The sequence below is a fragment of the Scyliorhinus canicula genome, chromosome 15 (assembly GCF_902713615.1).
Source record: "Scyliorhinus canicula chromosome 15, sScyCan1.1, whole genome shotgun sequence".
Lineage (NCBI taxonomy): Eukaryota > Metazoa > Chordata > Chondrichthyes > Carcharhiniformes > Scyliorhinidae > Scyliorhinus > Scyliorhinus canicula.
Genome location: NC_052160.1, coordinates 860640 through 874701, shown reverse-complemented (window position 1 = coordinate 874701; position 14062 = coordinate 860640). Strand labels below are relative to the sequence as shown.

General features: G+C 47.7%; 1 protein-coding gene across 1 annotated transcript in view; it reads left to right on the top strand.

Moving 5' to 3' along the window:
* Positions 1–14062, top strand: part of vps35l (VPS35 endosomal protein sorting factor like) — a 131988-nt gene that overhangs the window by 105147 nt on the left and 12779 nt on the right. Inside the window, 3 exon segments of the mRNA XM_038820076.1 lie at positions 519–658; positions 5821–5986; positions 10981–11099. Coding sequence (XP_038676004.1) covers positions 519–658; positions 5821–5986; positions 10981–11099 — 425 coding nt within the window.

Sequence of the window (14062 nt, the reverse complement as noted above, 5' to 3'; positions counted from 1 at the left end):
AAGGGCAATTTTGGACCCTGAGGGCAATTTAGCATGGCCAATCCACCTAACCTACACATCTTTGGACTGTGGGAGGAAACCGGAGCACCCGGAGGAAACCCACGCACACACGGGGAGAACGTGCAGACTCCGCCCAGACAGTGACCCAAGCCGGGAATTGAACCTGGGACCCTGGAGCTGTGAAGCAACAGTGCTAACCACCATGCTGCCCATAAAACTGGAGAGAATTATTTGCCCGATATTGTTAGTTGAGTCAAAAATGGTTGTGAGAACTTGTTGAAATAATGGATCAGGAGATTTCTAATTTTATAATGGGGTTATTGGCATGTTATTCATTACAAATGGTCACTTATCTGTAGTGAGAATATAAGTAAAAGATGAGCTCGCCCAACGATATAATTGAAAGCTTGATTCGTAGGGTGGGTAGGTGCCAGGAAAAATATACGTGCAGAAAGTAACTTATGGTGAAAGTGTTAGAAGTATGAATTATTCTAATTACACTTGTTTTCTTTAACCAGCTGATGCCTTCTTTAAAGCTGCAATCAGCCTTGTTGCAGAAGTGCCGAAGATGTTAAACATCGATGGGAAGATGAGAACGTCAGAAGGGTTTCTTCTCGAGTTCCTCAATAACTTCTTTTCCACATTGTTGATTGTGCCTGTAAGTATCCTTAACTGTGTAATTAGCCTCAAATGTGAACCGCAATATTTTGGGCAGAGGAGTGAATGGCTGTATCTGTTGAGGCTCTCAGCTGCTACAAAATGGTCAGATGCTGACTTCTGTCCTTCGTTCCCCAAACATTCCTGGCCAAGGCTGAACTACCAAAGGCAGCTCACCGGCTGTGAGTGGTTAATGGGTCTGTCAGCTATATCTCCAATAAAACTGACTCAATCTGTACTTGAATAGACCTGGGGCAGGTTGCCTGCAGTGAAACTGCATTCGAGGCCAAGGAATAATTGGATCGAGATGGGTGGATGTAATTCAGTCCACGTTGTAAGGCCATATTCTATCCTTATCTTTAAATCAGACTGATTAAAAATGATTAGAAGTCTGATGCCAACAGTAACTTATATTTTGCGAATCAAAAGGCCTCAAGACCTTTCACAGGAATGTTATTCACAAAATGTGACGCTTTGCTGTGTTTGATAGGACAGGTGAGCATTTGCTTGGTCAAGACTCCGGTTTTAAGGAGCATGTTACAGTGGAGAGAGAGACATGCCCTGGCACAACTGTGCTGGAGGCAGTGTCAAGGGGGCCCCCCCCGGGGAGCTACATTGGGGGTGTACCCCTTGCGTGTGGGGGACATTGCCCCAGTGCGTAGGAGGGGGGTTATTTAACGCAGACTGGGGCACCCTCGCAGTGGAGCTGGCTCTGTCAGGCCCCACCCTGCCAGTGTGATAATGTCAGCAAGGCTGCAGCATTTTCTGTACCTTGTGCTGCTGTAACTGGTGAGTTAGGCCATGGAATTGCACACCAGCGTTCCCTCCACAGCCAGCACCTACAGGAAAAATTGGAAAATGTTGCCACATATCTCTAATTCTTCACCTTCAATACTGGGAGTATATGTTGGTTAAATCCTTGTAGTTGTTTGTTGTGTTTTTCAAAGTGGCACATTGTGATAGTCAAAGCAGAAATGTCAGGGCATGGATGAAATAGAATTTAAGCCAGTTGCATGGTTGCCTGTGTGGATTAGAAGCCTCTATCCTCTAATATACAGACTGTGTGCAAGTCCCAAAAGATGCTGATTACTCTTGAGAAACACTCAACAGTTTTTGATATTTTACAGCCTGACCTATGCCTGTGTTCTGACGGCCTCAGCTCCTTGTCAGACAGCATGCTGTTGTTTTCTCTCTACTCCCTAATGCTGTGACAAAATCTGGGAAAGAGAAAAGGAATTAGACAACTTTCACTACTGTCTGACTTCCCGGCATCCTTATCACAGCTTATGGTACACCATTGAGTGGATTTTTAGTTGATGAGGAAGGAATAGACTTGTGGGAGGTTGGACTGAATGTGGAGGTAAGATGGGAAACAACTGAGTGATGCAGCATAAGGAAGAGAACAGAATTATAGATATGGGAGTTGAAAAACCATGAGGATTTCCAATGTGGAGAGCCCCCAGGAAACGGAGAAAGCAGATTGTCCCTTGAAGTGAAATTGGCAATATTGGCTGGTCTCAGTAAGTCCGCATTCTTTCACAAAATTATTACTGCTTTATTATTACTGCTTTATTGCTGCTTTATTTGGAGGCGTGCGCTGAATTCTGAGTTGTGCAAAGTACATAAAATATTTTTAACAGGGTTATACTGAATCTGAAAAATTAATGATGTGGAGATGCCGGCGTTGGACTGGGGTGGGCAGTAAGAAGTCTGACACCACGTTAAAGTCCAACAGGTTTGTTTCCAACACGAGCTTTCAGAGCACTGCCTCACCTGAGGAAGGAGCAGTGCTCTGAAAGCTAGTGTTTGAAACGAACATGTTGGACTTTAACCTTGTGTTGTAAGACTTCTTACTGAAAAATTAATGATTGCAAGTTTGTTTTGAGCAGTTTCTTTGTCCTGAACTGAGAGGTGGCAGGAATATGTCAGTGTTAGCGCATGGAGGGGGGTCAGTGTTAGCACATGGAGGGGGGTCAGTGTTAGCACATGGAGGGGGGTCAGTGTTAGCGCATGGAGGGGGGTCAGTGTTAGCACATGGAGGGGGGTCAGTGTTAGCACATGGAGGGGGGGGTCAGTGTTAGCACATGGAGGTGGAGGGTCAGTGTAAGCACATGGAGGGGGGTCAGTGTTAGCACATGGAGGGGGTCAGTGTTAGCACATGGAGGGGGGGTCAGTGTTAGCACATGGAGGGGGGTCAGTGTTAGCACATGGAGGGGGTCAGTGTTAGCACATGGAGGGGGTCAGTGTTAGCACATGGAGGGGGGGTCAGTGTTAGCACATGGAGGGGGAGGGTCAGTGTAAGCACATGGAGGGGGGTCAGTGTTAGCACATGGAGGGGGTCAGTGTTAGCACATGGAGGGGGGTCAGTGTTAGCACATGGAGGGGGGTCAGTGTTAGCACATGGAGGGGGTCAGTGTTAGCACATGGAGGGGGTCAGTGTTAGCACATGGAGGGGGGTCAGTGTTAGCACATGGAGGGGGGTCAGTGTTAGCACATGGAGGGGGGGGTCAGTGTTAGCACAGGGAGGGGGTCAGTGTTAGCACATGGAGGGGGGTCAGTGTTAGCACATGGAGGGGGGTCAGTGTTAGCACATGGAGGGGGGTCAGTGTTAGCGCATGGAGGGGGGTCAGTGTTAGCACATGGAGGGGGGTCAGTGTTAGCACATGGAGGGGGGGTCAGTGTTAGCACATGGAGGGGGAGGGTCAGTGTAAGCACATGGAGGGGGGTCAGTGTTAGCACATGGAGGGGGTCAGTGTTAGCACATGGAGGGGGGTCAGTGTTAGCACATGGAGGGGGGTCAGTGTTAGCACATGGAGGGGGTCAGTGTTAGCACATGGAGGGGGTCAGTGTTAGCACATGGAGGGGGGGTCAGTGTTAGCACATGGAGGGGGAGGGTCAGTGTAAGCACATGGAGGGGGGTCAGTGTTAGCACATGGAGGGGGTCAGTGTTAGCACATGGAGGGGGGTCAGTGTTAGCACATGGAGGGGGGTCAGTGTTAGCACATGGAGGGGGTCAGTGTTAGCACATGGAGGGGGTCAGTGTTAGCACATGGAGGGGGGTCAGTGTTAGCACATGGAGGGGGGTCAGTGTTAGCACATGGAGGGGGGGTCAGTGTTAGCACAGGGAGGGGGTCAGTGTTAGCACATGGAGGGGGGTCAGTGTTAGCACATGGAGGGGGGTCAGTGTTAGCACATGGAGGTGGGTCAGTGTTAGCACATGGAGGGGGGTCAGTGTTAGCACATGGAGGGGGGTCAGTGTTAGCACATGGAGGGGGGTCAGTGTTAGCACATGGAGGGGGGTCAGTGTTAGCACATGGAGGGGGTCAGTGTTAGCACATCATAGATTATCATAGAATTTACAGTGCAGAAGGAGGCCATTCAGCCCATCGAGTCTGTACCGGCTCCCGGAAAGAGCACCCTACCCAAGGTCAACACCTCCACCCTATCCCCATAACCCAGTAACTCCACCCAACACTAAGGGCAATTTTGGACACTAAGGGCAATTTAGCATGGCCAATCCACCTAACCCTCACATATTTGGACTGTGGGAGGAAACCGGAACACCCGGAGGAAACCCACGCACACACTGGGAGGATGTGCAGACTCCGCACAGACAGTGACCCAAGCCGGAATCGAACCTGGGACCCTGGAACTGTGAAGCGATTGTGCTATCCACAATGCTACTGTGCTGCCCAATTGGGGGGGGGGGGGGTCAGTGTTAGCACATGGGGGGGGGTCAGTGTTAGCGCATGGAGGGGGGTCAGTGTTAGCACATGGAGGGGGGTCAGTGTTAGCACATGGAGGGGGGTCAGTGTTAGCACATGGAGGGGGGGGTCAATGTTGGCACATGGGGGAGGGTCAGTGTTAGCACATGGAGGGGGTCAGTGTTAGCACATGGAGGGGGGTCAGTGTAAGCACATGGAGGGGGGTCAGTGTTAGCACATGGAGGGGGTCAGTGTTAGCACATGGAGGGGGGTCAGTGTTAGCACATGGAGGGGGGTCAGTGTTAGCACATGGAGGGGGGTCAGTGTTAGCACATGGAGGGGGTCAGTGTTAGCACATGGAGGGGGTCAGTGTTAGCACATGGAGGGGGGTCAGTGTAAGCACATGGAGGGGGTCAGTGTTAGCACATGGAGGGGGTCAGTGTTAGCACATGGAGGGGGGTCAGTGTTAGCACATGGAGGGGGGTCAGTGTTAGCACATGGAGGGGGGTCAGTGTTAGCGCATGGAGGGGGGTCAGTGTTAGCGCATGGAGGGGGGTCAGTGTTAGCACATGGAGGGGGGTCAGTGTTAGCACATGGAGGGGGTCAGTGTTAGCACATGGAGGGGGATCAGTGTTAGCACATGGGGGAGGGTCAGTGTTAGCACATGGAGGGGGGGTCAGTGTTAGCACATGGAGGGGGATCAGTGTTAGCACATGGAGGGGGATCAGTGTTAGCACATGGAGGGGGGTCAGTGTTAGCACATGGAGGGGGGTCAGTGTTAGCACATGGAGGGGGGTCAGTGTTAGCACATGGAGGGGGATCAGTGTTAGCACATGGGGGAGGGTCAGTGTTAGCACATGGAGGGGGGTCAGTGTTAGCACATGGAGGGGGGGGTCAATGTTGGCACATGGGGGAGGGTCAGTGTTAGCACAGGGAGGGGGTCAGTGTTAGCACAGGGAGGGGGTCAGTGTTAGCACATGGAGGGGGGTCAGTGTTAGCACATGGAGGGGGGTCAGTGTTAGCACATGGAGGGGGTCAATGTTGGCACATGGGGGAGGGTCAGTGTTAGCACATGGAGGGGGGTCAGTGTTAGCACATGGAGGGGGGGGTCAATGTTGGCACATGGGGGAGGGTCAGTGTTAGCACATGGAGGGGGGTCAGTGTTAGCACAGGGAGGGGGTCAGTGTTAGCACATGGAGGGGGTCAGTGTCAGCACATGGAGGGGGTCAGTGTTAGCACATGGAGGGGGTCAGTGTTAGCACATGGAGGGGGTCAGTGTTAGCACATGGAGGGGGGTCAGTGTTAGCACATGGAGGGGGGTCAGTGTTAGCACATGGAGGGGGTCAATGTTGGCACATGGGGGAGGTCTGAAGAAATAAACAGTGAGATAATTGTCTGCTTCTTTCTAATTTACTGCAGCCGACTTGCTCATTAACCTGTGGTACATGTTTTTGGACAGGATCATCCGGAGCAAGGTGTCCTATACTTAGTGAGAGGTCTTTTGAATGTGATCCAGGACTACATTTGGGAAGATCATACGGATTCAAAAGTGCGAATTTACATAAATGTTTTGCATTTGCTGTCTGCAGCAAGTCAAGAAACGTACCCCTACCATGTGGATAAAGGTACAGTATGTGCTTTTGAAGTTGTTTTAGATATGATTTAGGAAAATAAACATTTGTCATTGTGCATACAGTGATGTCAAACTTGATGGGTGGAAAATACAATGCTTATCATTCAAAAAGCTGAAGGCGATGTTATTGGGCGATAATGACCGCCATCGACCAGCTGGATACTGGGAGAAGCTTCCCACGAGTTCCCCGGGAGCCAGCATGCTGAGCATCATCTATCCAAACCTCGCGAGATGTCGCAATCAGGGTCCCACCCAGTATGGGATGTCTTCGGCATCTAAGTTGATTTTAAACCCACTTAGGCGTTCTCACCCGGGAGCTCCTGGGCCCCCCAGGGAGTCCTCAGCCGGCTGCCATTCAGTACTGGTCCACACAAGCGTGGACCAGGGGAACAGCACCTGCGGGCGTGAGGAGGGTGTCTCCCAGGCTATCGGAGGTCCCTGGGTGGTCAGCAATAGGGCAGGCTGGCCCTCTGGCCCTCTCCCTGGAATGCAGGCACATTGTCCCTGCCACCCTGACATTTCAAAGCCAGCAGGAGCACGGTCTGCCAAGGGTCGGGGCCTGGGGGAGTAAGGCCCATGACAGGAGAGTGGAGGGGGGTTATGAAGGGGTCTTTGGAATATTGAGGGGAGGGTGAAGGGTGGGTTTCCTGGTAGGGAGGGGCTGAAAGGGGGGGGGTGAGAAGGTCTGAAGGGGGGACACCCTCAAAAACTCCATAGCGGGGTGTCATCACTTGGGGAAAGGGGTAATACCCTCATATATGGGGGGGGGTGACATTTCCCATGGATGGGGGGAGGAAAGTGGGGGACCTACGAGCCCTCTTGGAGATCGGGGCTCCTTTTCAAAATGTTGGCCCGCTCTCTGAGGAGTCGGTCTGCCAGCAAGTCCAGCTCCCCAGTCATAGAAATAATTCCAAGTGTGGACATGACGGCAGCACGGTAGCAAAGTGGTTAGCACAATTGCTTCACAGCTCCAGGGTCCCAGGTTCGATTCCCGGCTTGGGTCACTCTGTGCAGAGTCTGCACATCCTCCCTGTGTGTGTGTGGGTTTCCTCCGGGTGCTCCGGTTTCCTCCCACAATCCAAAGATGTGCGGGTTAGGTGGATTGGCCGTGATAAATTGTCCTTAGTGTCCAAAATTGCCCTTAGTGTTGGGTGGGGTTACTGGGTTATGGGGATAGGGTGGTGGTGTGGGCTTGGGTAGGGTGCTCTTTCCAAGAGCCGGTGCAGACTCTATGGGCCGAATGGCCTCCTTCTGCACTGTAAATTCTATGTTCTGTGTTCTATCTGTGTTCAGATAGTGGGGAGAAACTCCCAACATAACCCACCACAAATGGCACTTAGAAACTTTCTGTTAGATCACGGCCAATATCGTTCTGCATTTCAGTTCACTGACTCAAATTCAAGATGCATTTTGAAATTTAAAATGTTGTCATATTGGTGCATGTTGTAAATAGTGTCTGTGTATCTGTTCCTATTTGTTTTTCTGGACAAAGGCAATGGTTTTGAATTAAAACTTTGAAGTTTAATCTGTTGATAGCAACAGCATAACCTTTGACATCTAATAGTACAAAGCACTTTTAATTTCTCTTCTGAATCAACAGAAGACTTAATTAATATATCTGGAAATCAAATTTTAATTGCTACGCCTCTTATTTAGGAATGATCTCAACACGTCTGTCTCTTAAAAAGATTCAAGAGAGCAGCAATATTGGGCTAACATTGAGACTTTCAGAAACCCATAATTGAGACAGGACCTCCCACCAAATCCTCGATGGCGGCAAATATCCGGAGAAGAATTGTGCCTCCAAGAGGCAATCTAAAACCTGGAGATTAGAAGAAACATCCTGATTTTACTCCAGTGTATAGTGGCACAGGTCAACCGTGTCAGATATTTTCAGCACTTGCACTGATCCCTGCAGCTGTAACTGTGAATTCAGTTTTAATTTAGTAACAGAGCAGGCAAATCAAATATATTTACATGTGAAGACACAGAATAATCAGCATCAGTATCAGATCATTCAGGTGCTGACTCACTCATTTGGCAGTCCCAGATAGCAATCAGAATTGTCGGAGTTTGAAGAGGAAGAGCTTTTGACCTGGTAATCAAGTGCATTAATTCCAGCCCGAAAAACAACACTTCACAGGGGGCCAGAGCTAGCTGCTTATTCTGATCTTCGTACAGAGGCCATTCATACTGCATCCAACCCCGCCCACCCTGAAACGGAGTCGTTGCTGTACCTGCTCCTGGAACGATCTATTTTAGACTGGGTATTTCCTGTCTTACATTGTTTACAAAAATCCCTTCATTTTGATTCACTTACAAACTTTTATTACATGCAAAGTCACTGTGAATGTTCCCACTGCACCAACTAACTTCTGACTTCATTTTCCCATAGTTTTTGGAGGCTATTGTGCTGTTCTTTCCATAGAGCAGTTTCACTTTTGCCAAACAGCAGATATAGAATCATAGAATTTACAGTGCAGAAGGGGCCATTTGGCTCATCAAGTCTGCACCGGCTCTTGCAAAGACCACCCTACTCAAGCCCACGTATCTACCCTATCCCAGTAACCCCTATTTAACCTTTTTGGACACTAAGGGCAATTTAGCATGGCCAATCCACCTAACCTGCACATCTTTGGACTGTGGGAGGAAGCCGGAGCACCCGGAGGAAACCCACGGGAGAACGTGCAGACTCCGCACAGTGATCCAAGCCGGGAATTGAACCTGGGACCCTGGAGCTGTGGAGCAACTGTGCTAACCACTGTGCTACCGTGCATATAGATACTACTGCTGTTTCTGGTCAGTTACTCGGCCTGTATTACTGAAGTTTCCCTTGTAACCATCCATGTGTGCTTTTTGGCTGCAGCACTGGACCCAAGCCCATCAGTTATACTTCCACTTTAATCTCCTTTCTCTTATCCCTTCAGAGTATCAGAGTATTGTTACAACACAGAAGGAGACCATTTAGCCCATCGGCTCTGCACCAGCTACCCTAATTGCTAATGTGACTGTGAACCATTCTCCTGTCCTTTCCCTCAATCCCTGCACGTTGTTTATATTCAAATAATCATCTAATGTCCTCTTTGTCTCAATTGAACCTGCCTCCACCACACTTCCAGGGCATTCCAGAGCGAACCGCTCACTGTGAAAATGTTTTCTCATATATGCTTCTTTTGCAAATCACTTTAAATCTGTGCCCCCTCATTCTTGATCTAGATCATTGATATATATCAGGAAAAGCAAGCCTTCCAATACTGAATGCCAGAGAAACCAGCGCAAGCCTTCCTCCAGCCCAAAAAATATCTATTAACCCATTCTCTCTGCTTCCTATTATTCAGCTGATTTTGTATCCACATTCCTCCCGTCCTTTTTATTCCAGGAGCTGTAACTTTCCTCAAGTCTGTTGCGTGGCACTGTATCGAATGCCTTCTGAAAGTCCATGTACACTACACTCTCGTATCTTTATGTTACTTTTGTTTCTCCTCTTCTGGGGCACTCGGCTCTCCCAAATCTTTATTGAACTCTTCAGTACACCTTGAACTAGCGAAGCAATAGACGCCCAAGTTGTTGTGACCCAGTGACCAGTTCATTGTATAGAAGGCCTTCTGTTATACTGCCGCCTTTCATCCAATGGATGTGGCCCAGCCAGCACAGAAGTTAGTGGCTTAGTAATGAGTGTATGCTGATCAAATTAGCGCACTTCAGGACATCCGCATTGGTGACCTTAATCTGCCGAGAGATGCTGAGGAAACATTCCAGACAACGAAGATGGAAATTGTTTAGCCTTTTTTCCTGCCTCACCTATACTATCCAGATACGACCCCTGTAGAGGAGGGCGCTGGGGATGCAGGCTTGGTGAACTCTCAATTTGCTGTTGATCCACATTCACTCTCCTACTCAGCTGCAACGTTTGTAATCCGTATGTTGGTTTCAGCATCAAGTGACTGCTTGTGGAGCGATGTGTGAAGTTATTAACAATCTCTGCTGTCACATTGTCAGTCCTGATAGATATGGCAACATCCTAGCCAATGACATTTGGTTTCCTCGTGTTGGTGTTGAACACATCTTTAGAGATCTGAGAATTTGTCCATTTTGCTATTGAAGGTGTTCCTCGGTATGGGAAGCACTAATGCCGCACTATCAGCACATAGCAACTCCTGAGGAGGAGTTGGCACACCTTTGTATTCGCTGTGAGGTGAGCAACGCTGAACAGTGTTGGATACATTTTGAGATTTTCCCCCAGAATGTAATCTTGATGTGAACTGTTCACAATGTATATTGAGTTAAAGTGTACTATTGATGTGATTGGTCTATCAAGGCAGTCCCAGGCTGCTCAGTACTGAAGAATAAATTAATCTCACAGTTGACAAAGGCAGTCTGGCCTTTTGGAGAAAGTGGATACTGCACAGGTAGTGAAGCAGTAAAAAGCTTCATAACTCAGTGGACCAAAAATAGTGTTTCTGCCCTGTGCTGCCAGGCAAGGCAGCGAGATTATCTTTGTGTTAATTTACATGACCCACCCAAGTGGCTATAGAATATTTCTTATATATCTTTATATTATTAAGCAAAGCCAAGGTATATCTATACGTCTGTTCTGAGCAACTCTGCACTCTCCAATAAAACAGCTTCTCATTTGAATCAAACTTTATTTCATCGAGCGTTAACTTGGCCCCTCTTCGGAGGGATTAAAAAGGTACACTGAAAGATGCAAGTTTCTGCTCCAGACTGAAAGGGATTGCTATTGTTACATCTCCAGGGTGTGCTGTCAGAGGGCACCATGAATGAATTGGGTCGCTGACCATTAAATGAAGCAGCTAACAACACTGAAGCTGAGGGGTTTGGTGGAGTATCTGTTGTCTCTCTGACAGCACCTTCTTAAAAAGAAAAGTCAGCCTTTTTCATACATCCGTGCAAGAACTAAACATTACTGTTGAAATGGGATTTGAATTGTATTGTAAAGCTTATCTGAAAACTCTTGTTTTACAGTTGATTCCAATGATAACCTCTACGGAAATGACCCCAAATTCTTGGCTGAAATTAATAAGCTTTCTGAAACTCTGATTGGACAAATCTTGGACCATCTGAAGACACTTGGAAAAGATGAGGTATTAGATTAATCATCTGAAGTTAACAGTATAGTTTTCAAACCATTATTTAAAGCCCATCCTGAGAGCTAGCCTTGGTCATGTATCACTGTACAGGCTGGGTAATTTATACAAGATGTGTAATATATTGGACAGTGCACAATGCGTCTTTATTTCTCAATTCACTGACCCAGTACTGCCCTCGTATTCATAATCTTTGACAGCTGTTGAAATTGGCTGAGAGTCTGAGCTGGGAGCTACTGATAGGAGCTATGGCAGTCGTTAGATTTTTCAGCAGAGATCAGTTCCAACACATTATTATTATTATTATTATTGTCTGACTGAATTGTGCAGAATGTATTTTATAAATATTTGAATAATTTGAGGTTACAGCTTTCAGATTTTGCTTTTCATAATCATTGCTCATACCCTAGAGAACAAAAGTACTGTAACTGGGCGATTCAGTCAAACCTGTCCCTTTGAGATGTACTCCCCCAAAAAATCGTAAACATATAATAATCTTTATTATTGTCACTTGCATAAACACTGCAATGAAGTTACTGTGAAAAGCCCCTAGTCGCCACATTCCGGCGCCTGTTCAGGTACACAGAGGGAGAATTCAGAATGTCCAAATTACCTAACAGCACGTCTTTCGGGACTTGTGGGAGGAAACCGGAGCACCCGGAGGAAACCCACGCAGACAAGGGGAAAACGTGCAGACTCCACACAGACAGTGACCCAAGCCGGGAATCGAACCTGGGACCCTGATGCTGAGTGCTAACCACTGTGCTAATATCCCCACTGCCCCATCCCTTTCGCCATTTGAGATACTCCCCTGGAGTTATCAGGCTTGATGTTTGCTACCAAGATGGGTGGTGGAATTTCCCAACCCAACGGACCCACCTCAGTTTAAAAGGCCCTGATAGACTAATCTTTGGTCTGGGGTTGAGGGGGGAGGGGGGGAACGAGGATGGGATTGTCAGGCCAATGACCCGGTGCCTTGTCAACTTTCAGGACCGACAGTCTATTCAACACGACTTCATTATCAATTTTGAACACTACTAAAGACAGTGTTTCCTCCTCTGTCACCGTGTCCTGGTCGCATCTACCTCCAAGACAGATAAAAAGTATTCATTTAATACCTTATCCATGCCCCCTGCCTCCATGTGTACATTCCCTTTTTGATCTCTCCTCCGCTCTCTTCCATTTGCCACCCTTTTATTGTTCATGTGCCTATACAAGACTTTGGGATTCTTCTTTCTGTTGGCTGCCAGTCTCTTCTCAATATCCTACTTTACTTCTCTAAAGTGCTTTTGGTTCTGAACAGTGTTTTCGACCTGACATCTGTCATCAGCACACACTCTCTTTGTTCTTATCTCAATTTCTATCTCCTTGTCAACCAAGAGTCAATGGGTCGCACTCACCTCTCAGTCACAAGGTCGCAGGTTCCAATCCCACTATAAAGATTTGAATGCAAACATTGTAGGTTGACACTGAACAGAGGAAATGCTGCATTGTTGGAGGTGGTGTCTTTTAGGGTTTATAAGGGGGAAGTGTTAAATGGACTGTTGGTCCTAAAGATTGATAAGGCACCAGGACCAGATGAGATGCATCCAAGGATAGTGAAGGAAGTGACAATGGACATTGGGGCTAGCGTAGCACAGGGCTAAAGAGCTGGCTTTTAAAGCAGGCCAGCAGCACGGTTCAATTCCCATACCAGCCTCCCTGAACCGGTGCCGGAATGTGGCGACTAGGGGCTTTTCACAGTAACTTCATTTGAAGCCTACTTGTGACGATAAGCGATTTTCATTTCATTTTGTTTTTCACATTGCTGGGGCACTGGGCATAACCTTCCCGTCTTCTCCACACTCGGGAGGTGCCAGAGGACTGGAGAATTGCAAATGATAGACCCTTGTTCAAAATAGATTGTGAGGATAAGCCCAGTAATTACATGCCAGTCAGTTTAACATCAGTGGACAAGCTTCGAGAAATAATTATTCGAGGTAGAATTAGTAGCTACATGGAAAAATGTGGGTTTGCTAGAAAGAGCCAGCATGGATTTCTCAAGGGGAAATCATGTTTAACTAACTTGCTGGAGTTGAGGTAACAGAGAGGGTTGAGAGGGTAATACAGTTGATGTGATGTACATGGACGTTCAGAAGGCGTGCCAAACAGGCTTGAGAAAAGTTACAGCTCATGGAATAGAAGGAACAGGCGCAAAATGGATACAAAGTTGGCTGAATGATAGGAAACAGAGTAACGGTGAATAGATGCTCTTTGGGCTGCAGGCTGGTTTGTAGGCTAGTGTTCCCCAGGGATCAGTATTGGGACTCTTGCTTTTACTGATCTATATCTAGATCTTGGTGTGCTGGGGACAATTTCAAAGTTTGTTGATGATACAAAAGGAATACTAGTGATCTCGAGTAAAAGGATCCATCTCCCGGAAACACCTGCCAAGTGTGCAGTTGGAAACGCAGTTATAGGATGGGGCTCATCAGCCAGGTGAGCACCCACAAAACCCATGACCAGTGACACAGAGTCTCTTGCGTGGACAATCGTACTCGGTTAGAGAGAGATCGCTGCTGAAGAAGAAGTCATCTTTAAAGGTAGCAGAATAGGTGATCTGTGCCATTAGGGCAGTACTGTACGTGATGGATGTCCTTGAGATGCCCTTCTCTGTGTCCACCTTAGAATTCTTGCATAGTAACCCACACGTGTGAGACTGCTCTATGATCTGTCACATGTTGCAAGCTGGAATGTCCTTGCTTCACAAGTCCCAACTGTCTATGTGCTCTGTAGACCATTGACAAAGGACAATACAGCACAGGAACAGGCCCTTCGGCCCTCCAAGCTTGGGTGATGCACGGGACGTACTCTCTTCCTCCACCTTTTGGGGAAGAGCGGTCCAAAGACTCACTAGCCTCTGAGAAAACAAATTTCTGAATGGACGACCCCATTTAATAAGTGACTTATTTGATCCATAA